This window comes from Ranitomeya variabilis, chromosome 3 (genome assembly GCF_051348905.1).
Source record: "Ranitomeya variabilis isolate aRanVar5 chromosome 3, aRanVar5.hap1, whole genome shotgun sequence".
Lineage (NCBI taxonomy): Eukaryota > Metazoa > Chordata > Amphibia > Anura > Dendrobatidae > Ranitomeya > Ranitomeya variabilis.
In genome coordinates, this window is record NC_135234.1 from 109,817,272 (window position 1) to 109,844,877 (window position 27,606).

At 41.6% G+C, this 27,606-nt stretch overlaps 1 protein-coding gene across 3 annotated transcripts in view; it reads right to left on the reverse strand.

Annotated features, from left to right (window-relative positions):
- Window positions 1-1,827: 1,827 nt before the first annotated feature.
- Window positions 1,828-27,606, reverse strand: part of SMG6 (SMG6 nonsense mediated mRNA decay factor) — a 296,441-nt gene continuing 270,662 nt past the window's right edge. For all 3 annotated transcript variants that reach the window (XM_077294490.1, XM_077294489.1, XM_077294491.1), the window contains exons 15-19: window positions 24,189-24,332; window positions 12,046-12,193; window positions 4,965-5,176; window positions 4,358-4,439; window positions 1,828-3,893 (exon numbers count right to left, since the gene is read on the reverse strand). In XM_077294490.1, coding sequence (XP_077150605.1) covers window positions 3,763-3,893; window positions 4,358-4,439; window positions 4,965-5,176; window positions 12,046-12,193; window positions 24,189-24,332 — 717 coding nt within the window. In that variant the 3' untranslated portion in view covers window positions 1,828-3,762. The remainder of the gene's footprint in view (window positions 3,894-4,357; window positions 4,440-4,964; window positions 5,177-12,045; window positions 12,194-24,188; window positions 24,333-27,606) is intronic.

Below are 27,606 nucleotides of genomic sequence, written 5' to 3' on the forward strand. Positions count from 1 at the left end.
TGGAGATTTAGTTTTTCTTGCCGCAGCTGAATGATTTACATCTGTTAGCCAGCATAAGAACATGTGAGGATTCCCTAGCAACCAGGCAACCCCCACATGTACTTATGCTGGCTAACAGATGTAAATCATTCAGCTGCGGCAAGAAAAACTAAATCTCCGAGCACTAAAAAATACTCGGAGGACCCCCGAGCATGCTCGAGAAATCTCGAGTAACGAGTATATTCGCTCATCACTAATTATACCCTTAACTCTTCTACGACCTATGATATATAGGTATGTCATAGGTAACCTCCCCGTTTGATGCATGCTTTGGAGCTAAGCCCGCATGATTTCATCAGCTGACATGTGTCCCTAACAGCCATAGGTGGAATTGCGATCCACCTGCGGCTGTTAACATGTTAAATGTCGCTGTCAATCTAAGACATAGGCATTTAACATAGCCGCACTGGAAGTGCATCGTAAGACCCACACATAGGCGCTCCCATAAGCCTGTCACATGATCGCGAGGCGCCGATAGGTTGGTATGACAACCCGGGGACTGCAGGAGACCCCTGTGGTTGTCATTGCCAGTGTTCATAGGAGATCAGCATTTCTGCTACACAGAGCAGGGCTGAAACCCTGCTCTGTGTAGCACAAGTGATCAGAAGATCGCAGCTTCAAGTCTCCTATGGAAGCTATTGAAGTAAAAAAAAAAGTTTTTAAAAATATATATACATAAAAAAGCTCATATCATCCCCTTTTGCCCCATTAAAAATAAAAAGTAAAAAAAATTACACATATTTGGTATCGCTGAGTTCAGAAATGCCCGCTCTATCAAAATATAAAAATAATTTATTAGATCGGGTAAACGACGTAATGAACCAAGAACTACATTTTTTGATGGCCGCAACTTTGCAATAACAGGCAACCAATAAACTATAACTACCTCAATATGATATAAATAAAAACATCAGCAGGGCGCGCAAAAAAATAAGCCCTCACCCAGTTCCAGATCACGAAAAATTGAATCGTTATGGCCTTGGAAAATTTTTCTTTTTTTTTTCTTTTACAACATCTGGATTTTTTTTAATCACAACTGCAATAAAGAACCTAGACATGTTTGGTGTCTAAGAACTTGTAATGACATGGAGAATCATAATGACGGGCCAGTTTTAGCATTTAGTGAACACTGTAAAAAACAAAAAAACAATTGTGTAACTGCAGTTTTTTTTTTTGCAATTTCACCGCACCTGCGATTTCTTTCCCACTTTCCAGTACAATATATGGTAAAATCAATGGTGTAGTTCAAAAGTACAACTTGTCCTGCAAAAAACAAGCCCTCACATGGCCATATTGATGGAAAAATGAAAAAGTTATGGCTCTGGGAAGAAGGGGAGCAAAAAATGAAAAATGCAAAATTCCAAGGTGGTGAAGGGGATAAATTGAGGCTTTTGAAAATGAATTCTCAGTCCTGAAGGAGAAAAAAACCTATAAGATAAGACATATTACAAAGTTTTTGTTATTTTCACATGTACTACTGATTTAATGAAGAAAAAAAAAAAAAATAGCATCTTGCTTATACTCACCTTACCGCTGTCTGACTTTTCATTCAAAATGTAACGAGAGAAATCTATACAGAAGGAATATTCAATGCAATCATGCAGGTGTCGGCGTCAATCAGGACTTTGGGGAGGCTCAGCGGCAAAACCAATAGTCACTGACTTTCACTGCACCCAATACATGTGCTTAAAAAATTCCAGCATATAAAAAAAAAATCAAATACATAACAGCTCAGTGACTAAGGGGTTAAAATTCACAAAGTGATACAAGAAAAACTAAATACACAGATTACAGTAAAATTACATTTATTAAGATATTTTTTTTTTAGCCGACATTGAATCTAAAAGTAGCATACAACAAAAAATGTCTTCCAAGCAACAAAAAAAGTAATAAAATAACCACAGAAAAATAGGATTATTTAACATAACTATTAATTCGTACGCCTGCTATAATGCTGGACTATCGGCGCTGAGCTTGCGTCACGATATAGGTGATGTTAAAGCCTTTTCTGCTAAATAACAGGAAGTGCATGGAGTGGGATTCATATGATATAGATTTAAGCTGGTTGCAAGCACCAGTATGGTTCAGGATCACCAAGATGGGAAGATCATTCTGAAAAATACACAAAGGGTTAAACACCAAACACCACTAATCTATAGCCATGCCAGGTTACATTACTATACAAAAAGCCACACAGACAGGAGAAGCGACTAAATTAAAAAATAGATGAAGCCTTATGGAAGGTCTTCACTGCAAGCAGAATCATTGCACTCGGCCAACACAAACCCACATAACGTCATCACTTCTCACTGCTAACTAAAACTATTTTGTACACACAAATTTGGAAAAGTTCACAACATAAAAATGAAACCGATCACCGCTATTATCTAGAGCCTCCACCGTCCGACATGTTATCTGTATAGAATATGACCACTGGACTAGCCTCCGTCCGTGAGCCAGCCTTATCTACCTATACCCGCTCTGGTTTCCAATAACCAGGCTGGTCCCTAAATGTAGCCCAATAAACCTTGGCCAGCTTCGTCCTGCAGGAGGTATGCACGCTGTCCGCACCGCGGCACAACATGAGGCCGGACACTCTCAGCAACACAAAGAAGTTAAAAGGAGCCAAAGTCCAAGCCAACTAGTATGTAGCCAGGACCATGTGGTTGATTTCTGCCTTTATCCCTACAGACTGATCTTATAAAGTATTAGGGAAAAGGATGACATCAGGACCTACAGAAGACTTTTAGGATTTTCAGATGTCAGGTCTTGGCTTGGAATGACAGAAAATGCTGAGAGTGCTCCCTGCCAGGGAAACCTGCCGAGAACATCTGTGTAACCCGGTGTGTGCAGCGATGAGGATCGGTCAAGTAACGGAAAAGCATTGTTGGACATATACAGAGCAACATCATCCTTCAAGTCTGAGCTTAATAGCCACACCTACACATCTCCCTATACAGCAGAGGGGTGAGGCGAGCTTCTGCAATCAATAAGAGGGGGAAAATAAGAAGAAAATAAAGTAGCAATGTCCAGGATACAAAAGATTGGGAGAAGATAAGAGGGGGATATGCATCAGCGAACAACTGCGCCGAAGTTCGTTCAGTGTTTCAAAGTACAACCGGGATATCCTCAGCCGGTAAAGAGAAACTTTCATCCAAAATAAAGAAAAATAAAACAGAAAATAAAAACAATAAGCTAAAATGAACTGCTATAGTTAAAGAAATCGGATGGCAAGAAAAGATTCTCTGGGAACGGAGACCACTGCTTCCTATCAATGGAGCCTCGTGATGCAGGTATTACTAGGGTACAAAGAAAAAAAGGAAAACATGAGGAGATGTGCCCATGGGAGGAAACCTGCCAGTGAAATCCTGCTCTGGATCATCGTCTTACTAAATTCTGCACCTCCACTGACCAGTCAGACCCAACATACAGTACCTAGACCCTTCTTTTCGCACTCCCGTCCACCTGAACTAACAGACAAGTTACAGCAGGCTCATGATGAGGGTGCATGAAGGGGACATTTTCAGCTTTTGTTCTACATTTCAGACTATGGGTTGAGTCTGGGGTGCGTTTGTGTGTGGTTTAACATAGGGCAGTTGAACTGATGTATCAAGACCGACTAACGACTTCTCGCCCCGGCGGGTCACACACTGGATATTCTTCTCTTTTTTTTGTTTTTTTTTCTTGCACGCAAGGATTCTTCCTTTCTGATTCTTGTCTGCTTCACCCCACTTTGGCCCATGCAAGAAAGGCAGGAATGTCTCGCACAGGGACATGTCGGGTCAGGGCCTTGACTCTGAGGTTCCGGTCATCAGTCAGCAGAACAACCTCTCTTCTCAGGCGTATCGGATCGTCTGTAAAAGGGCAGAGAGTAAAATGAGATGAGGTACAGAAAAACGGAAGATGATGAGAAGAGAAAAAAATAAAAATTGATAGCCAAAAGGAAATGTGCAACAGCTTAGGAGTAAGTTCTCACAGGAGGAAGAACGTGGGAGCGGAGGAGATCTGTAAGGAGGAGGGGGAAGCTTGACACTGCGACACTGGTAACCATCCTCCGTGTTACAAACCAGAGGCCAGCAGTTGTCAGGACTAGGCCAGGTTCTGTCTTTGTAAACAACATAGACGGCTGTGGCAGGTTAATCCAATGACAGATGGGTTTGGGGAGCTCATGATGTCACTTAAATCTGCCACAACAGGATAGGGCTGGAGGAATGGGAGGAAGTGGCATGACTTAAGGTGTTTACACTAGTATATTGAGTCCAAAAATGAAGAAAGCATTTGTGAGGCTAGCGAGTCGGGGCCAAAGATGAAGCTTTACCTTTATTTGATGGCATGAAGTCCTTAGCATTGTCCTTGCAGTAATGAAGACAGCACGACAGGATCAAGTCATCGTTGTTTCCCTAAGAAACCAGAAAGCAATATCAATGTGATGACCTCCTCGATCACTAGATGCTTCTACCAGAGTTGAGAAAAAATACTATTTGCGCTGCACGGGTCCAGGTACCACAGATTGGATGCCGAATCAGGGCAGTGCCAATCATTTTCCTCAACGCTAGCTTCTACCAGAAGCCCCCTATAATTAGTGACCTCTATATCACTGCCCTGCCAGGCAGTGCCCTGCAGTGCCTATATCAGAGGTGTCAAACTGCATTCCTCGAGGGCCGCAAACAGGTCATGTTTTCAGGATCTCCTTGTACTGCACAGGTGATAATTTAATCACCTGCACAGAATGATTCCAGCACCTTGTGGAATGCTAAGGAAATCTTGAAAACACTCATGGTTTGCAGCCCTCGAGGAATGCAGTTTGACACCTCTGGCCTATATAGTTCAAGGCAGAAAAAACCTCATCTGGCCACAAGGGTCAATTACTACTTTATGTAAATGGCAGCCACATAGCACTGAAACGGCAGGAGGAATGAAGGTACCTTCTGTCCAGAAATATCCTCGCTCCGAAAGGCAATAGATTCCAGCTCATTACCACGACTTGTCAGTGCTCTCAGAAAGGGATCTCGTGCTTCAAATCTATGCTCTAGAAACTGAATGGCCCTCCTGGCCTTCTCCTGAAGAGAGCGAGCCTGCACGGCGCTGCGCTGATCAACATCTTGTCCTTTTGCAAGGCCGTCCAATTCATGAATAACTACAGAACGGAAAAATGCACACAGTTTTTCAGAAACGATGGCACAAAAACAAAAGATTTCTCTTCGATTCTTATAATACATCGTCATTACCAAAATATTCACATGGACTGAAGGATGTTCCAACAAGATATAAGGCAATACCTTCACTGAAGAAAGAAGAAAATAACGCAGACCTCCTATTAAAACAAATTGGTCTGACAAACGTCCAAAGTTCAGAAGAGAATTCAATGGATCTTGAGAACCAACATGAACACTTAATTGGTTAAATTATCTCAGTGTCTATGGTCGAATTGTACAAAATATGGCAAACACATGAGTAAAATGAGAAACATGCAGACAAAACTGGGGAAAAAAGAGAAATCTTTTAAATGAGCCGCGTAAATGATGTTTTATAGGAGTGGCTCTATGAAATATACCAGAAAATTAAAGAGATTCAACTATTTTAGCCCATAGGTCAGTGATGTGTAAAAAAAAAAAAAAAAAAAAAAGAAACTGGGCTTTACTTGCCCTCAATGGTCCGGAACTGCCTCTGAACCGCTGTTACGGTCCTTGATGATGTGATACAGTGGAGAAGTTATGTTGGCAGCACTGCAGCCAATCCCTGAGCTCACCCCTTACATTGGCTGCCTCACCATCGACGTGTTGTCACCCGTGCAACTACTCAACAACAGTGAAGCAGCATCAGAAAGGCAGCGCTAGACGAAGGCAAGTAAAGAATAGGTTCTTATTTTATTCATCCCAACTCTTCCTGGCTAAAAATAATTGAAAAGGGACAGCCCTTTAAGCACACTTTCACACAGCAGTAGCTTGGTCAGTGCTTTGCTTCACTATTTTGATGCCAAAACTAGGAGTGGAAATCAAACAGAAAAAATATGTATTGGAAAGGTTTGCAACACTTCATATTTTGGACCCACTCCTGGTTTTGGTTTACAAATAGTGATTGAAAAAGTGACCTGAAAATTGGTAATAGAAAATATCTTTTCTAGATTAGGAAAAGTTGGTTAAAGAGGTGGTATTGAGAAGTCCTTAAGTGTCCCTCCTGGTGATGGGATCTCACACTGCTCAGTACAAGCTGCAGCTGCCCCACAGAATGATTGTACTCTTTTGTTGGACTCATAAAAATCTAATTGTATTATTAGGATTAAACAGTTATTCTGATATGGATTTTCAGAGTAAGTAAACCAGTCTCATCAGGTTTGAGACCTATTTAAAAATGTATTCTGTTTGTATTGTGAAATTTGGTGACAGGACTGCTTTATAAACTACCAAGTGTACGGGGCTTGATTTTCTGTGCAAGACACACGGCTGCTTACTGTTTTACTAAAAGTAAATCCGCTTCAGCTTGAATTTTTATATGCTCATGTAACATGCCCCAAGGTCATGTTGTACAAAGAAAAAAAAAACATCCCCACCAATAAAAATCAACCCAGGAGCATTTATTTACAGAGTTACTTAAATTGAATGGATAGATACGGTCTTTTACTCGATTAAGGAGGCAAATCCATTTTAGGCATTTGCAGTCACACGTCTGCTGCTGCCAGCACCGGAGAATCCTCACAGCGCGCAGTGTGCATGATGTGTGAATTCACAAGTCTGCATAGACTACCTGCAGATTTCTAGCCTAAGGCCAGACAACCCCTTTAAGGCATGTTCACAATACGCCATAAAAGCTTGATGAAGTGAGGATCAGCGGAGGATCGCACGCGCGTGTGTGTGTGTGGGTGTGTGTGTGTGTGTGTGTGTCACATTGGTTACTTTTTTATTTAGCTTCATCACAATATACCTACACAATATACAATATATGTGGATGCAATACTAACTTCTTTACGAAGGATAAGATTTTCCGATGTGACATCATATTCCAGAATATAGCCAAGGCATTACATCATCACCTTCTGGATTTGGAATGATCGGACACTTTCGGGCAATACCAAGCTCAACAAGCAGGATGTCAGATGCTCGGTTAAACCTACATGATACTGGTGCTATTACATCAAGGCTTCATCTCAGAAACGAAACCAATAAGGTATTCACAATAAGAATAGGTCAGCCTGATTTGCGGACAAATTTAACATGGTGTCTAAGGCTTTGTTCGCATGTTGCATTTTTGCAGTGTTTTTTTTTAATGCAAATTTACAGCTGCGTTTCACAGTACCAGCAAAGTCTATGAGATTTCAGAAATCTCATGCACACACCTTGCTATTTTTTTTATTGTTTTGTCAAAGAACTTTTTGCAAAATGCAACATGTTACTTCTTTCAGCGTTTTTCACCATTGAAAGCAATGAGCAGCGCAAAAAAAAAAACCCTGCAAAAAATGCAGGTATCAGGTTTTGATGCATTTTTGGTGTGAAAACCTGATGAAACTGAATGAGAAAAATAACTTTTTTTGCACAAAACTATCAGCATGCACAAGAGACATATGCACCCTGACAAAAACGCAGCAATAAAAACGAAGCAAAAAATGCAACAAAAACTAAGCAAAACCTGCTTTTTGTAAGCAGCTTAAACTTTGAATAAAAAAAAAGCATCAACAAAATTTGTGAACATATTCTAACTGTGCAAATCGCAATACACAGCTGGTGAGCATGATTACCCTAAACCCATACGATATATTAAATATATATATTAAATACTCTTTAAACGTCGCCTCATTTAAAGGTAGCCGTCATCAGTAAAACCCCCTTTACACTAGCCGCGCAGGGGTCAGGAACCTTGGCCCTCCAGCTGTGGGAGAACTACAATTCCCAGCATGCCTCAACTGCTGCAAGTTGCTAGGGCATGCTGGGAGTTGTAGTTTTATAACAGCTGGAGAGCCGAGGTTCCCCACCCCTGCGTGACTAGTGCATCTATCAAAAGATCTCAGGCACAGAGAGCACCCACCAGCTGAGTGGCCGCCCATACTCATCTGTAAGGCACCCTTCAAGTAATTTGTAATGCTACTTGGCCGACCGGGAACACGTAGTCCACAGCACATTGTCATTGTAGTATGCAATTAAAAAAGCGCACAAAGGTCAGTATCTGCACAGTGAAAATCAACCACCACATGATAAACTGAAAACAAAAATCGGATAACATTCCGGCGCTGTGTTTAGACCGCGTTCACAGTGTGCAGGGTAAATTCTATAGTGCTTTTATTCTTAAAACTGTATTTGGAAAAATCAGAGATCCAAGTGAAAATTCCCACCTCCCCCCATAAATAACAGAGTGAATGCACGGTCTTGCTGTCTTCACACCCCAAACAAATTAAGACGGCTTCTGATTCCCATAAAAATCAGATGTGTCCAGGAACTGTCCCGATTTACATGCTCTGTAATTTGCTATGCACGGTTATAGGTGTGATTCCTCCTCATCAGTCGAATGCTTCTTGCCCTCACTTCCCAGCATGCCCTGCTCCTGCCATTGTCCAATGGTTTGTTTGCCTCTTGGTTACGTCTGTTTGCAGTTTGACCAACAAATAAGCAAGAAGGTAAAGTGCTGTTCCCATTTCGTGTAATCCGTGTTTTGCGCCTCAGCAGATAGAGACTGATTACACTCAACAACAGGCAGCAAGTTAGATAGAAAGGACTGATTTTTGCACTGCCCATTTGATGAGCCTCCATTTATTAACTTAACAGTGACCCAAAATATTCTGTAAATTTAAATAAACTGCGGTTGAGCGTAAACTACTGAAATATTAAATCTTTCCTTGCACTAACCTTTTCACTTCTTCTCAGCTGCCCCACTGGTCATTTGTGTCTCTTGCCCCTGGCCCTGCCCGCTTGTTCTCAGTACCACCCACAGCTCTGCTTCATAGCACTGCGACAGCCAGAGGCATTATGAGGAGGTCATCACACACCATAGACTACACAGTGGCAGGTGGCACAGAGATCAGTGGGGAAGAAGAAGAAGAATTAAATAACTACTCTGAAATACTATTTTTTTCGGTTTTGACAAACCAAATAAAAAGACTTTGGTTATTAGGTAATATTTCTTTAGAAATCAGATGATATGATCGCTATAGTACTAAAGAAGCTTACCAAAAAGGTCAACCAATGCCATGCTCCACCTTCAGCTACATCAGGGGGAAGGTCTATTAGTAAAATTATAATACCACTTAAAGAAAATCTGTCAGCAGGTTTTTGCTAGCTCGTCTGAAAGCAGCATGATGTAGGCAAAGAGACCCTGAATCCAACGATGTATCACTCAGAGGACTGGGTGCAGCCGATCTGACACAATCAGAGCTTTTAGATTTAAAATGAAGCAGAGGTCAGAAAGCTAGCCCCGCCCACACCAGGCTCTGTATATACAATGTTCGTAGACAGTGAGCTGCTTATCACAGTAGGGGGCGTTGCTGGACTAGTGTAGTCTGGTAATGTTATTATCTTGGTGATCAATCCTTCACAGTTAGTAAACAGCACACACATTGACAAGTGACACATCCCTGAATTCTGTGTTTCAGCCTTTATCTCCTGCTGTCTGCAGATTATACAGCAAAAACCTGCTGACGGATTCCCTTTAATGCTTTGGTCAATTCACCATAAAGCACATATTGTGTCATTAGTAGCTGAGAAACTACGAGTCACAGTTTTTACATTTACAAGATGATTTAATTGAAAAATAGAAGGAATATTCATCAAGAAATAGAAATGCGTAATTCACCGCACACTTGTGTAGTTCTAGCAATGCTAGTCTAGACAGACAGTTTTTTGTAGGCGGCTCATAAACAGATGGACACAGTAGTATGTGTGTGACAGGAAGGAGATTATAATGCATGCTCAATTCCTCCACAGGGAAGAAAGCGTGCTCGACTTCTTATTAAACCCACCCAAATAAACCAGATACGCCACAGGGCTCCTTCTCTCGGTCAGGGAAAGAACTCCCAAATCCAGGGAGCTGGCCAGACCACCCAGTAACACCAGTACTTGTGCCAGGGGCGAGTGTTTAGCAATAACTGGAACCAGTCAGAGATTGCACCGCTGGCTTTATATGGAGAAAAAGCTGTGACGGGGACGTGTGTTCCAGCAGCTGCTCCCTCAGCTGTGCGACTCTGCACCAAGCCCAGCCAGGGAGCTGCACAGCACGGCAGCCATAGCCAGAGTGCAGTCACACACAAGGCAGATGAGGGCTGGCGCAGGAATCAGGGAACGCACATACCCTACAATACCACAGCAACAGGCTATAGGGACTGTATACAGATAACGTAAGGCACAGCCAACTGCAATCAGCACACTTTCTGATCAGTATCAGTATGATCTAATCATGGTTTTCTAAAATGCCCTGCAAAAATCAATATTCATTGCCATAACTGGCATATTCACTGTGCCGTATAGTAAATTAGAGGTGGGCTCCAGGGTCAAGGACTTTTTACTGAGAAGGTACATAACAGTAGGTCTCATCACTGATGCTTCAGATACTTCTTCCTGATGAATATTGTAACCTTCAGAAAATGGAAATGGAAATGTCTGAATTGACATTTTTAGATAGATTGCACTTAGAAACAGCAGTCAATCTTTAAACGCAGTTTTACAGTATACATCATGAGGGAGAGACAGAGAAGCTGCCTTTGCCTCTGAAGAGACAGATGACGTAGCTTTTCATGACGTAATTAAAAAAAAAAAAAAAAATAGGTATGATTAGCAACTGGTAGACACTTCTCTCCTAAAACTATAATTGGATATCTGCTATAACACAATGACTTCTCAAATTCCAAATTTTAGAATTATGATTCATTCCAATTTAAAGGGAACCTGTCATCCCCAAAATCGATGATGAGGTAAGCTCACCATCATCAGGGGCTTATCTACAGCATTCTGTAATGCTACACTACAGACAAAGTAACCCTGCGCAACAGCCGCAGTGTTGAGACGAGAAGACGTCATGGAATGAAGATGGGAGGCTCCGGACCGGACCTGAGACACCCATCGGACCGGACCGCAGCGGGACCGCCCCTGGGTGAGTATAATCTAATGTATTTTTCTCCTCTTTCAGGTAATATCGGGGGCTTATCTACAGCATTACAGAATGCTGTAGATAAGCCCCTGATGACGGTGAGCTTACCTCACCATCGATTTTGGGGGTGACAGGTTCCCTTTAAAGGGAACCTCTCATTTCAAAAAATGCTATTAAACTGCAAATATGGGGTTAATTTGTAGATTAATAGCGTTCTAAAACTGCCTATCCACTACACTGAAAGCCCAGCTACCGCATCGAAATTACCTTTATTCCTCCCGGCAGCCTCCGGCTTTCAGTCATAGAGGCGTGGCTGGAGCAGTTTTAGTCACCGCTGAGTATACAATGAACGGCGGCTGTCACTACACCCCGGCAATAACTGACAGCCGGCCCTGCATTGCATCAGGGCTGAGCCAGCTGTCAGTCAGTGCCAGGGCGCGGCGGCTGTAACTATGCCGGAGGCTGCTGGAAAGAATAAAGGTAATTTTATCCTGGTAGCCAGGCTTTCAGTGCGGTGGCCAGGCAGTTTTAGAAGGATACCAACCTGCAGATTAACCATATATCTGCAGGTTAAGAGTTTTTTTTTTTTCCTTTAAAAACAACATGACTGGTTTTCTTTTAATAAAAAAATGGATGATAAGCTCAAACTGTGAGATTGCATTCTCCTCAGTTATAAAGGAATGTGCTGTAAAGTAATAGTATCTGATTTGCACCAGAAGATAATAATGAACAACTGTGACATGATGATCTACATTGTTTGTAATAAATCGGGAGGGTGCTCCTGAAAAACAAACAATTGGCTTAAGACATCTCTGCACGATCAATGCAGTTATCACAAATCTATGGATTCCTACTAATGTACTGTATACTAGATCACCTTGTATTTAGAGTTATTGTCCCTTATGGAACATACTGTCCCTGCTACACTGCAGATCTTACCTATGAGAGGAATAACTAGTATATAGATCTGACATGACAAAAGCTGCTGCAGCCCAGGGAGGTGATTGATAAATCCATTTGTATCAGGAACCAGGAATAAAGGACAGATTTTCAGTTCCAGGGGTCGCGTCTTGTCATCTAGGACAGCCTAGGAAGACAAAATAAGGCAGAAAAGTCATCTTCAGCAAAATCGTTAATAAAGTCTTAGCAATTTTAGAGAAAACTAGGATGCATAAAGTAAATCGTGAAATGCTGCTTTTTAGGCAATCTCCAAATTGCTGCCTTTAGGCTGCTTTTTATTTTAGTAACTTCTGGGTACCCCATCTCAATTTTGCCTCTCAGCACTAATCAAGGGATTCTTAGGCGTAGCAGAGGAGATCTAGGAAACCACTTGTCCTCATACATGTCATATGTTCTGGACCATGGAAAAATGGGGAATTTTTAAATATACGGAATATCTGGGGAAATAAAGGTCAGTGTAATTGAAATGCAAACATCTGGCTTTAGTGGCTGCTACATAACTTGTAAAAAAAAAAAAATATATATATATATATATATATATATATATATATATATATATATATATATATATATATATACCAAGGGTGGGGGTGACCAACCATTTCCAGGACTGCAGTTCCAGCTCTGGGGCGCCTCTGGACAGGCTGTGCCTGTCTGCACGTCCCCTCTGCAGGATGCACTAACCGACAGCGAGGTCACATCATACCGAGCCAAGAACAGGGAGCAATAAAAACGGAGCTGGACGGCGGGTGGTAAAGGGAAGCACAGCAGTCACAGGGTAGCGGGGCAGTCGGGAAGTCTGTGGCATTTCTCCTCCTGCAGGGTATTGTGTTATAAATAGGTCAGGACTTCCTACTCCACAGGTTCAGAAGGATACGGTATCCTGTACGGCCGCCTGCTTACGCTGCCCTATAAGTGACAGCGCTGCATCTCTGCCTCCTCCGACTATCACAAGGAAGAAGCTACTTAACGTTCATAAACACCCAAAAGCCACATTCTTTAACATAGCTGATCTCATAGACAGGTTTTAGGTCATGTACAACTATGGGGTCAAAGCAGAAAACTTTGATAGATTCCCATTTCTTCTTTAGAATAACCTTGTCCAGCCCTGCCCAATGGCATTTGTTGTGGCTCATCAAAACACGTCCAACCCCTAATTATCAGGGTGGATTGACAGAATCTCAAAGATCTCACTATATTTCAATTAGGTGTATGAAAGGTGAGTAACCAGGATGGTGATGGCAGCTCGCCAATTGCTGAAGGGTACACATGTGTGTTGTGTCCCAGAAGGGCTTTCACCGGAGCTGTATTACAAGTCGCTCGGCACAGATTGCAGGGTCCAGGCATATGGTGAGACAGATGTGCCTGGCAAGGAGTCAAGGCTACAAAATGAAGAATTATGGATGCGAAGGGCCCTGGGCACTAGGAAAGGTGGGGGCAGGAAGATGAAGAACAAATATCTTTTCCCCTTTGGTATCAGTCTTAAGCTCATCTGGAAGGAACTTACTCTGTGAAACGTCGCATTCTAAGCCCGACCAAACAATGAACATTGACAGAGGCCTGAAATCATCTTCAGGCAACACAAGTCTCTTTATCACAAGGATTTCTTGTCAATGTATCAACATGTCCAAAGGTGGGAAATGTTTTACCCGTAAGTCTCTCATTGATGGTAAAACATAAGCAGAAATCCTAACATTCAGGGAGACTACTGGAGAAACTAACATTTAGAACCTCGTTTTTATTAGAGTAAAAATAATCACTGATCGCCTTTTTTAAAAATCAAAAATCCAACTACAGCGTCTCCTTATTTATCTAGGACAGTGGTATTATACTCGCCATTACACACGGTATATATAATACATAAGCAGCCAGAAAAGTTGTGAAGAACCTGGATGTCTAGTTCTTTTTCCTTCTCCATACTTGACCAATGGGCGGACTATACCTGGTGTGATGTACGGTAAGTGTCCCCACCCAATCAAAGCCAGCTCACATGCTGCTGCTCTCACCCTAAAAAACTAAGCAAGAAACTGCAGCTGCATCCCCCTCCTCTCTGTTGTCCATTTAAGTTTTTACTAGGTTTATTACAGCAAAACTACAGAAAGATTAAGAAAATCTCAAGTACAAATATATATCACAGTACACAGCATGATATGCAGCATACGACATTATACAAGTGCTGTGTCCGTGGCGTGGTGTGTGTCCCAGAGCTGTTGGGGCTTTGTCTTGTAGCATCGGTGCTTTGGAGCAATTACGTCATTCCCCCTGCTGGTGTGTTAGGGAACTACTAAGTAGTTTGCGGAAACATGGCAGTGGGCTCATACAATCTCATCAAAATGGTAACTTATATCATGTTCAGTTTTTAAAACTTTTTTTAGCCACTATAGGTCACTGTATAACATTTGGATGCGAGGCTGAGGTCCTTATTATACTGTTATGATGTACAGTACAAGATTTATACATTATATGTACTTCTAATACAAGTTAAATACTCATTAACCCCTTCACGATACGGACAATTTCCACTTTTTTCTTATCTTCTACCCAGAGCCATAACTTTTTTACCTTTCCGTCCACAGACATATGAAGGCTTATTTTTTTGTGGGACAAGTTACAGTTTTGAATGACACTATTCATTTTACCACACAGTGTACTGGAAAACAGGAAAAAAAATTCCAAGTGAGGAGAAATTGTGAAAAAAAACCCCTGCAATTCAGACAATGTTTTTTGGAAATTGTTTTTATGATGTGATTAAAATTATTCTGCTCAACAGTACCATTACAGTGATACCAAACATGTCCAGCTTTTTTTTATTATTTTAGTGGTGAAAAAAAAATCTAAATTTTTGGTTGTGTCGCCGTTTTCTGAGAGTTGTAATATTTTCATTTTTTGGTTGATGTAGTTCTGTGACGGCTTATTATTTGTGGGACGAGACAAAACTTTTTATTGTTACCACTAGATGGTGGCCAGATTCTAACGCATCGGGTATTCTAGAATATGTAATGTCCACGTAGTATATTGCCCAGCCACGTATTATATTGCCCAGCCACGTAGTATATTGCCCAGCCACGTAGTATATTGCCCAGCCACGTAGTATATTGCCCAGCCACGTAGTATATTGCCCAGCCACGTAGTATATTGCCCAGCCACATAGTATATTGCCCAGCCACGTAGTATATTGCCCAGCGATGTAGTATATTGCCCAGCCACATAGTATATTGCCCAGCCACGTAGTATATTGCCCAGCGATGTAGTATATTGCCCAGTTACGTAGTATATTGACAAGTGACGTAGTATTAAAATTAGCAAAAAAAATACCCTTAATTAACAGAATACCAGATAAAATCCAGACTTTATTATTTATCCTCTAAAAACATGAAACAACCACAAACAATTATACACAAACAACACTTGACCGTGCAGTCTACAACACCCTAGCTACAATTGTCCTATCATGAATTCTACCTGTCAGCGGAGGTTGGCACCCTAAACATGTAATACGAGAGTGGCGCCCCCACTCCTCGACGGCTTGCCCTATAGCTCCTAATTTGCGCACTATTTGTAGTGTATCAGACAAACCTACAGTCATGCATGACAGGAAAATGTATAGGACAACAGGACCTTTGTTTGATAAGGCAAAATGTTAAAGGGTGCTGGAACACGGACACAAACAATGGTGCAAAACTAAAAAGTGCTTGTGAAAAAACAAAAATGTGAAAAACTAATGCTGTCCACTGTATGTTAGCCTGCCTAGCTTGTGGGGGTTGGCACCCTACTTGTCAGCGGAAATGGTGCCCCCACTCGGCGGCGGCTGTCCCTAAGTTGACCCTACTGATGATTAGATGTCAACTGACAAAGGATATGTACGATTATGCTCAAAGTGAGGTTTGTGAACAAACAGGTTTCACACTTTAGCCATATGGGCTGAAAAGCCAGTACTCAATATTAATATTTTAGACAGCAATTCACTATATATATAGCTTGACAGCAAAAGATATAAAATGATACTTATGGTTGATGTAAAGTAACACGCCTCGACGCGTTTCACCCAGTTGGATCATCAGGAGGCCATGATATGTGGATGCTGCATGGAATCAGAGTTTATCCCCTTATATACATCCAAGGATATTGGAGTGGGCAGGGCTAGTAGGAAAACAGTAGAGCCACAACTCAGCCGCCATTTTGTTGTGGTGCTGAACCTTCAGCACCACAACAAAATGGCGGCTGAGTTGTGGCTCTACTGTTTTCCTACTAGCCCTGCCCACTCCAATATCCTTGGATGTATATAAGGGGATAAACTCTGATTCCATGCAGCATCCACATATCATGGCCTCCTGATGATCCAACTGGGTGAAACGCGTCGAGGCGTGTTACTTTACATCAACCATAAGTATCATTTTATATCTTTTGCTGTCAAGCTATATATATAGTGAATTGCTGTCTAAAATATTAATATTGAGTACTGGCTTTTCAGCCCATATGGCTAAAGTGTGAAACCTGTTTGTTCACAAACCTCACTTTGAGCATAATCGTACATATCCTTTGTCAGTTGACATCTAATCATCAGTAGGGTCAACTTAGGGACAGCCGCCGCCGAGTGGGGGCACCATTTCCGCTGACAAGTAGGGTGCCAACCCCCACAAGCTAGGCAGGCTAACATACAGTGGACAGCATTAGTTTTTCACATTTTTGTTTTTTCACAAGCACTTTTTAGTTTTGCACCATTGTTTGTGTCCGTGTTCCAGCACCCTTTAACATTTTGCCTTATCAAACAAAGGTCCTGTTGTCCTATACATTTTCCTGTCATGCATGACTGTAGGTTTGTCTGATACACTACAAATAGTGCGCAAATTAGGAGCTATAGGGCAAGCCGTCGAGGAGTGGGGGCGCCACTCTCGTATTACATGTTTAGGGTGCCAACCTCCGCTGACAGGTAGAATTCATGATAGGACAATTGTAGCTAGGGTGTTGTAGACTGCACGGTCAAGTGTTGTTTGTGTATAATTGTTTGTGGTTGTTTCATGTTTTTAGAGGATAAATAATAAAGTCTGGATTTTATCTGGTATTCTGTTAATTAAGGGTATTTTTTTTGCTAATTAAAATTGAATTTTGATTTACCCATAGCTGGTTATAGCTTATGTGTTAAACAAGTGACGTAGTATACAGCACAGAGCCACGTAGTATATTGCACAGCGACGTAGTATATTGCCCAGCGATGTAGTATATTGCCCAGTTACGTAGTATATTGCCAAGTGATGTAGTATACAGCACAGAGCCACGTAGTATATTGCCCAGTGACGTAGTATATTGCACAGCGACGTAGTATACAGCACAGAGCCACGTAGTATATTGCCCAGCCACGTAGTATATTGGGCAGTCACGTAGTATATTGCCCAGCTACGTAGTATATTGCCCAGCCACGTATGTCACAGGTTAAAAAAATAAAAAATAACATATACTCACCTTCCGCAGGCGCGTTGTAGTTCTGTCGCCTGTGTGGGGTGCAGGCGTCAGCTTCCGGTCCCAGGGTGTGATGACGTCGCGGTCACGTGACCGTGACGTCATGGCAGGTCCTTTTCGCGCAGGACCTGTGGTGACGTCGCGGTCACATGACCGTGTCGCGGTCACATGACCGTGACGTCATGGCAGGTCCTTCTGCCAGACCATCCTTGCCACCGGAACGTGCCGCTTGCATGGACCGGCCAGAGCAAGGCAGCGGAAGGTGAGTATCTAATGATTTTTTATTTTTTAAATTATTTTTAACATTAGATGTTTTTATTATTGACGCTGCATAGGCTGCGTCAATAGTAAAAACTTGGTCACACAGGGTTAATAGCGGCGGTAACGGAGTGCGTTACCCGCGGCATAACGCGGTCCGTTATCGCCGGCATTAACCCTTTGTGAGCGGTGACCGGAGGGGTGTATGCAGGCGCCGGGCACTGAGTGCAGGGAGTAAGGAGCGGCCATTTTCTTCCGGATTGTGCGCGTCGCTGATTGGTCGTGGGCATTTTGCCACAACCAATCAGCGACTTGGATTCCATGACAGACAGAGGCCGCGACCAATGAATATCCGTGACAGACAGAAGGACAGATAGAAAGACGGAAGTGACCCTTAGACAATTATATAGTAGATTTTGGGTTAGATTACATTTTGATCGCTTGTTACAGCATTTTTTGTGGTATTATAGGTATTATGAATTCCTATACGGGCGGAGTGATTCATGTAAAGTCGGTGTGCTTTCCCCCCAGAATGCCAGGAAGGCAGCTGAAGAGTATCGCCTCCCTGCTCTATCATGTGCATTTTATGTCTGCTGGTAGCTGGATAAGCATTACATACAAAAGAATCCAATACATGGAGCTGTGAGGCAGAGTGTCACTTTAAAAGGCTAAGGGTATGTTCATACATTGCTTTTTTGCTGGAAAAACAGCAGTGGTTCACTGTACCAGCAAAGTGACAGCTGAAATCACATGTACACGTTGCTTATTTTTTCCTTGCACATGTTTCAGAACAGCAGCATGAATTCTTTTAGAGTTTTGCAGCATTTTACTGATTCAAATGAATGGAAAAAGAAAACTAATAAAAAATGCACACAAAAATGCAGCAACAATGCGCACATTTGATGTAGCATTTTTTTTGCTGCCAACAAAACAGAACGTGTATACATACCCTAACTGCACTTTCAATATACTTTGCAGAATAAGCTGTTACGTGTGTACACAAGGAATAACACTATTTCTGGCCATTATAGAACTTGTATCGTTGATATTCACCAGTTTCCCCTCTGCAGGCTCTGCCACCAATTTGCAATTGACACTTAGTAGGTGCGAGAAGGCTAGCTGCTATCTTGTTTTCTAAACCCAGAGATGGATCCCTGCTCTTCATTTATTAGTCAGTATATAGGCAAAAGAGACAACAGCATGAGGGAAATTAAACAGCAATCCTCAGCTATGTTGATGTGAATTCAGGTCTGGGGTGAGGTAAAAGACTTGTTAGAATGCTCAGCACTTCTCGCTCTGTTCCTCACCCCTCCTGCCATCTCCATTGAGTGTAACAGGAGGTGTAACTTGATACCTCACTGTGCTGACAGTCTGTCTTGTTCTGAGCAAGACTAAGTTGAGGTGGTGAAAGACAAGTTCGGGAGGCAGACTATTCACACAGAAAAAAGCTGACTTCTATGATGAAGTATATTACGTTTCATATATATTCACCTGTACTATTGATTGATGCAAAATGTGTTGCGAGTACAGTTTTCTTTTAAAGGTAATGAAACATAGAAGGGGAAATTTCTCAGTAATTTCCTGTGAGCAATAACACTATGGCTTATGAATGAGGGCATTAACAGGTAATGAGCAAAGAGAACATTTCTAGGCAAAGGAAAAAGTTTTAACAGATAACTTCTGGAAAACAACAGAGAACATCTGTAAAAGTCATCATCCCTGATATCTGGTGAGTGTATGCGGTCACTGGCATTTAATGTATAACATAATGTATTCCTGGAAGCCTACAGGACAGCGATGTTCCTAACAACTCAAAGACTGAGAAACGCCAGTCCGAGAAAAGGCGCAATGGGTTCGCCATGCAGTTTACCTTCCCGCATCACTACCAGAAAACAAATCCGTCATGTAAACAGACAGAATTTTGATATTTGGACACGGTCTCCATAACTCTCATACTGCATACAAGGAGATAGGGATGTCTCGGCCCTCCGTCAGCCATAGCAGAGTTCGCGACAGGCTGGCAGTGACTCTCGGTGTGTCGCTGAAATCAGTCCATGTGTTACCATGGCCATAAATATTATAAATGAATATCTCCAACAAATTGGCCAAGAAATGGAATAATTCGATCTAACCGCAAATTAGAAGTATAGTCTGTGAACGTCTTATCTTCCCATTTGACGTTCCTTCGTGGTATCCCTAAAGCGTTTCTATACTCCTTGCAGTAGCCATAAGAAGTACACTGCACAAAGTCGGCTAGCCACCGCTAAGCTTCAGCTCCCCAGAAGGATAGTATCTCAAGCTCTTTATCCCAGAACTCCTCCAAGTAATCCTGCACTACCCAGGGAAGAAAGGCATAAGAAGGACCAAAGACATGGACAGTAAGGGGGTAGCTCCTATTAGGGCCAGCCTTTTGTGGTGATCCTATATATAGAATTTATAGATTCCTTGCAGGGAAGTCTATGGGGAAGCTCATACATTCACAAACCACACTTCTGAATTAAAGGGGCTGTCCAGGATTTTAATATCTAGTGCCGAATGTCCTCAGGATAGGTCATCAATATAAGAACGGTGGGAATCAAACATCCAGCACTTCCGCAGCTGTACGCTGGTCCTATAGTAGACAGAAACAAACAGTGTAGGGAGTCAGAAGACAACAGCTCCGTACACAGTCCAGCAGTCAGAGTACTGCAACTCAGCAGATGAATGGGAGTCCAGCTGCAATACCTCTATACAGTGTATGAAGCTGTGATGTTCCAGCTCTAGCGTTCTTCCAGCTGCCAGGGGGCCTAACAGCAGATTGGTGGGGCCGCCGGGTGTCTGACCTCCACTGCCACGATATTGATGACCTATCCTAATGATCGGACATCAATATATGAGTAATGGACAACCCCTTAAAATTCATCAAAATCCATTATACTCACAATCTACCACTTTTCCACCCAGCAGTATTTCCATTTCCATGGCAATCTCTATACATCCTGGCTTCTTGTGGTGATGTAAAATAAGGCCATGTTCACACTTTGCGGTTTTTACCGCGGAACCGCCGCGATTTTGATGCTGCGGGTCCGCAGCAGTTTCCATTGCGTTTACATTTACATGTAAACCCTATGGAAACCGCAAACCGCTGTGCACATGCTGCGGGAAAAACCGCGCAGAAACGCAGCGGTTTACAACCCGCAGCATGTCACTTCTTTGTGCAGAATCGCAGCGATTCTGCACCCATAGGAATGCATTGAACCGCTTACTTCCCGCACGGGGCTGTGCCCACGTTGCGGGAAGTAAGCGGATAATGTGCGGGTGGTACCCAGGGTGGAGGAGAGGAGACTCTCCTCCAGGCCCTGGGAACCGTATTTGTGTGTAAAAAAAAGAATTAAAATAAAAAATCATGTTATACTCACCTCTCAGCGCTGCACGCGGCCGGCCGGTCAGAGTTGCTGTGCGTACAGGACCTGCGGTGACGTCGCGGTCACATGACCGTGACGTCACGAAGGGTCCTTCTCGCACATCATCTTTGGAACCGGACCGCCGGGTGCAGCGCCGAGGAGATCGGGACGTCAGAGGGTGAGTATATAAACTTTTTTTTTAATTTTAACATTACTATTGATGCTGCATATTGCTGCATATGCAGCATCAATAGTATAGGCGGAAACCCGCAGCGGAAACCGCAGAACAAACCGCGATAAATCTGCAGGGATAACCGCAGCGGTTTTGCCCTGCAGATTTATCAAATCCGCTGCGGGAGAACCCGCAGAGGTCACCCGCAAAGTGTGAACATGGCCTTATAAGGCTATGTTCACACTTGGCATTTTTTTTCCAAATGTTTATTTATGCAAATTTTCAGCTGTGTGTTTACAGTAGCAGCAAAGTCTACGAGATTTCAGAAATGTCATGTACACAGCTTTGTTCTTTTGTCCTCAGTATTTTGTGCTTTGTATGTTTTTTTTTTGCACAATAGAGCATGTCACTTCTTTCAGTGTTTTTCACCCATTGAAAGTACTGTAATTGGTGAAAAAAACTTTGCAAAAAAACACAGGTATCAGGTTTTGCAGCGTTTTTTGTGTCAAAACCAGATGAAATAGAATCAGATTTTCTTTCTTGCACTAAACTTTATCAGCATGCACAAGAAACAAATGTAGCATGACAAAATAACACTGCAAAATGCACAAAAAAAAGCAGGAAAAACGCAAGAAAAAACAAGCAACTGCTTTTATGAGGCAAGTATCTTAATGCCAAGAGAGGAGGTTTGCTGCAAAAAAAAAAAACCGGAGCTGAAAAAATGCCTAGTGTGAACATTCCCTTAAAAAGACTGCAGTGGTCCTATTACCTTGGTAGAACCCTTATAACTGCGCAAGACGACTTTTTTTCTTAATGCATTATACAGGATGTTTGGAGCGGTTTTTATGATTAATTTATCATAATTTTCAGTATGATTTTCATAAACTCTTCTCTTCCTGTCCATTGGGCAGGATTTATATCATAAGTGTAAAATTAAAAAAAAAATAAAGGGTTTGGTTTATTCCACCAATTTGAATGGCTACTGGTAATTCTACATTTTCCCTGTCAAGGGCGTTGCAGGAAAAATGAGTGGCTAAATGCAAAATCCTCCTTTAAAATCATCTGGTTTTGGCCAGCTGTCAGATTAAAGGGGGTTGTCACTAATGAGACAATCCTTTACTTAATTGGGTTTTAAAACGCACATTAGATTTGTCTAAGCCAACGTCCACACATTACTTTTCTGTTCCATTATGGAAACAGAAAAATGGAAATTATGCAGAAAACTGATCCATCACAAGATGGACACTAAAGCACCCAATTGACTTTTTGACTATCATTGGGTCAATTGGGTTTCCGTTAGGGTGTGTTATTTTACTGGATACTATACCTGGAATAGAGCCGTCAAACAGAAACAAACACAGGTGTGAACCAAGTCTTAGTGGTTAGCTCTCTTGCTTTGTAATGGGGAGGAAGGGGTGGTCCCACATTTACAGTAAATGCAATCAATGGCAATATTTGCACGGAGTTTATAATTTCTCCTCATGTTCGATTTGGTTTTCCCTGAATTCTCCAATTTTCTCCCACATGCCAAAAACATACCGGGGCAAATGTGATCCTGTGGAATGGTTAGACAATGCAGACTTAAACTAGACCAGTGTAAAAATGTGCCAAATGTTATGTTTATAAATGGACAGTGTTACGCTTCCTCCTTGTTGAAAAATATGGGGATTAGACGAACAGCACAATGCCCAAAGTGATAAAGTCCTGGGGCCGACTGGGTCCACTTATCGTGGAGATGTCCAAAATTATTTCAATGCTGGGAGAAAGTGATTGATTGCATAAATACTATTTTTGGGGTGAGAGTACAGAATACAGTACTAACTCTAATGACTTCTAATAAAACGTGCGTCGGTGCTGGGTTGTAGCGAAGGAGGAGATCTCACATACAAAGATCTCGCTCATTCAGAGAGGAGGGCTGTGGAGGATTATGCTGTGAAAAGTTTTGACCTAACTTTTTCTAGAAAGTTGAGACTTGGGGAGCCATCAGGGACCCTTCTGGTCTTGCTAATAGGTGATGAAAAAAAATCATCAGTCTGTGGCTACCGACTGTTTTCTTTAATAAAAAAAAAAGTAGCCACAGACTGGCGATAGGTACTCGAAGTCTATCAGTAAAGCTGTGAGTGCTTGGTTTCCTTGTATATCTAATCCTCATAATAAGGAATACAACAAATCACAAGGGAAGTAATGTTGGATCTAGCAAGGGTTTAGGTGAAAAATAAAAGTGCATATTTTGGTCTATGGAGGGGAAATGGCGAAGGTATAACAACATGGATACCACCAGATTATTTGATTCGAGGAAGACTAAAAAATATTTTTTTTTCCTCCACCTGGGACGAGAAGGAACTATGGGTGGTGGGTGAGTATTAAGGCAGATATGAAGGTGTAAGGGAATTATAAAGCATTTTTATTAAAGTCTTTGTTTTTGGAAACAGTTACAGAAATAAAATAAAAAGGAGCTAAATTTAGCAGAGTACTTCTTGCAAGATGAGAAATGTGGTGCATCTTTATATATTTTTGTCTAACTTTAAATCATTTCTTGGTTGGTTTATATTTTAGCACCTATATTTTAGTACATATTGTCACATCTTGAACCAAACCCCATTTCTGGCAAAATAACATACGGTAAATAGGTGGTCAAATTTCCAATCTGCACTTTGAGTTCCTCGGGTGAGAAAACCTCCTTTCAAATGTTCTATCTACAAACTGAGTAAGTATGACCAAGTCAGGCTCGCTGTTTCTTTAGTGCTTTCTTTGATACTGTGCACTAAACAGAACTTCTAGACGTGCCCTTTAACTTCTGTAACTACAGGAAAGAACCATCGGTTCCATGCTTGCATTTGTTATAAATTCACCTGAATCTTCTGCTGCCGACGTTTCTGCTCCTCTACTTTCCTCGCCAAGGCTTGCTTCTTGGCACGTAACACTCGAAAATCATGCTCTGCCCCGCTGCTTTCTGGCTCAGAATCTTCTGCAAACGCTTCAATCACTACATCATCCTGGTATAAAAACAGGTTTATGAGCAGTTAGTGTAAGATTTACAGTGCATCACCTGCATAAGACGTACTCTCTGCATTACCTGAAAGATTAACTTCCAGCTTTTGCAGGCAATATTTCCGCTGGTCTTAGAATAAAACCCTGGCATGCTGTAAGTCACACCACGAATGGACATATGATGCCATGAAACCTTCATTACAGAACAGTGTACGGGGAAACGAGAACTCAGAAGAACATTTCATAGAATTAAGGTGGTAATATTAAGATTATTACCATAGACATGTCATGAGCCCACCATACTCATTACTGCTGATGATCTGACTGCACTGAACGGTTACAGGCCGTCTGGGTTAGACAAATATCCGTACTGCCAGGAGCCTAGGAAATCAGCAGCCATTGCAAAAAGAACTAGGCGGTCAGAGTCTCCATTCAGATATTTTCAGTGGATGTTAGTAGTCTTACAGAGCCATAGGCTTGATGAAGGGCTAGCTAATGGAAAAATATTCTCCATGGGAAGTCATGGGGTATTACAGATGGAGTATTCATCAGTATCATTAAGATATATTTATACGAGCTGACATTAGTCGCCCATGTAAACACGCCAGTGATCACACAACAAACGAGCAAAACACTCACTCAGTGGGCGATCGGATAGTTTATGCTAGCATATATGGTAAATCATCCCTATAGGCAGCTCGTTGCCCCGTGTAGAAAGGAAATGTGCTGTACGGGGAATGATCATCTTACTGATCGTTCTGTTCCCATCAGTATTCGTTTGCCCGTGTGAAAATAAACTTGTATATAGCCAATCAGCAGTCGTTAATGAGCCCAAATTCGATAGTAAATCTCCTTATCGGTCATACCTTCAGAAATGATTGCACTGTAGTGGGTTTAGCATCATTTGTTTTCGTCACATAGGTACATATTATAAATGTTTTTGCAGCTACTGAAACCACCTACAATGGGGAAAATAAGTATTTAATACACTCACAATTTTGCAAGTTTTTCCACTTACAAAGAAAGGAGAGATCTAATTTTTATTAGAGGTACACTTCACCTGTGAGAGACAGAATCTAAAAATAAAATCCAGAAAATCACATTGTATTATTTTTACATAATTAATTTGCATTTTATAGCATGAAATAAGTATTTGATACAATAGAAAAACAGAACTTAACATTTGGTACAGAAACCTTTGTTTGCAATTACAGATGTCAGACGTTTCATGTAGTTCTTGATCAAGTTTGCACACACTGCAGCAGGGATTTTGGCCCACTCCTCCATACTGATCTTCTCCAGATCGTTCAGGTTTCAAGGCTGTCACTGGGCAACATTGAGTTTCAGCTCCCTGCAAAGATTTTCCATTGTGTTCAGGTGTGGAGACTGGCTAGACCACTCTAGGACCTTGTAATGCTTCTTACAGAGCCACTCCTTTGTTGCCCTGGCCATTGTCATGCTGGAAGACCCAGCCATGATCCATCCTTCAATGCTTTTACTAAGGGAAGGAAGTTGTTTGCCAAAATCTCAGGTTATATGACCTCATCCATCCTCCCCTCAATACAGTGCAGTCGACCTGGCCCCTTTGCAGAAAAGCCCCCCTAAAGTAGGATGTTTTCCAAACCATGCTTGACTGTTCTTGGGATTGTACTCATCCCTTTTCTTCCTCCAAACATGGGGAGTGAAGTTGATACCAAAAAGTTCTATTTTGGTCTCATCTGACCACATTACCTTCTTCCATGCCTCCTGTGGTTCATCCATATGGCCATTGGCAAACTTCCAACGAGGCTGGACATGTACTGGCATGAGCAGGGGGACCTTGTGTGCCCTGCAGGATTTTAATCCATGAGGGTGTAGTGTGTTAATAACGATAATATTTCAGCCTGTGGTCCCATCTCTTTTATGGTCATTGACCGCAACCTCCTGTGTAGTACTGGGCTGATTCCTGACATTTATTTCTCAGTATCATCCTTACCCCACGAGGCGAGAACCTGAATGGAGCCCCAGACCGAGGAAGCTTGACGGTCATCTTGTGTTTCTTCCATTTTCTAATAATTGTGCCAACGGTTGTTGACTTTTTTTTTTTTTTTTTTAACCAAGCTGCTTGCCTGTTGTCCTGTAGCCCATCCCAGCCTTGTGCAGGTCTACAATTTTGTCCCTGGTGTCCTTAAGCTTTTTGGTCTTGGCCTTGGTGGAGAGGTTAGAGTGTGTGGACAGGTGTCTTTTATACAGGTAACCAGTTCAAACAGGTGCAATTAATATAGGTAATGAGTGCAGAATAGGAGGGCTTCTTAAAGAAAAACTATCAGGTCTGTGAGACAGAATTCTTGCTAGTGGGTAGGTGATCAAATATTTATTTCATGCACCAAAAAGCAAATTAATTTTGTAAAAGTCATACAATGTAATTTTCTATTTTTTTATTTTTAGAGTCTCTCTTATGCCGTTGAAGTGTACCTAGAATAAAAATTACAGACCTCTCCATTCTTTGTAGGTGGGAAAACTTGTAAAATCAGCAGTGTATCAAATACTTATTTTCCAAACTGTACATATCCTATGAATCTAACAAAACAAAAGTCTCACTGAAAACAGACACAAAGAAATAACACTAATATATATATATATGCTGCATGTATATATATATATTTTTTTTTTTTAAATCCTAGTACTAAACTACAGAATTGCTAATTTTTAAGAATTCTTCAGCAGAAACCTCTCCCCCTTTGCCCTGTTTGCAGTAATACAGAACAATATATGCTGATTCCCACCCTAAAGCCACGATACCCGACTGTCTCTGCCCCAGCAAACACCAAATCATTAGAAGACCTTTGTTGAGAATCGTCATTTTCGTAAGACATTTAGGCTAAGGACGGGATGTAGAATTTTGCAACGAGTGAAGTCAGGTTAAATTTTTCAGAATAAACAGATTTTTTTTTTTATAATGCTGCATACAGAGGAGGTTTGAATCTCCCATCCACATCCATTGTAAGGGTTAACAAATTAATAGAGCAATGTCTGAACATGGCCTTAGTAGTTAGGACTTACGTTTTTTTTTTCCTGCCCAAAAAACAAAAATACTGTCTGATTAGGATGTTTTGTAATTTTTTAATGTGCCTTTCCTCTAATTCCATTTATCAAGAAAGAACTGTGGAGGGTTATAGCAATCATAAAATGTATCTAAAAAATAATTCTACATAAGTTTAATCTATACAATACAACTGGGAAAAATCTATAATAAAGTACATTAACAATGTAATTATCGTTTCTCCTTCAGTAAACAAT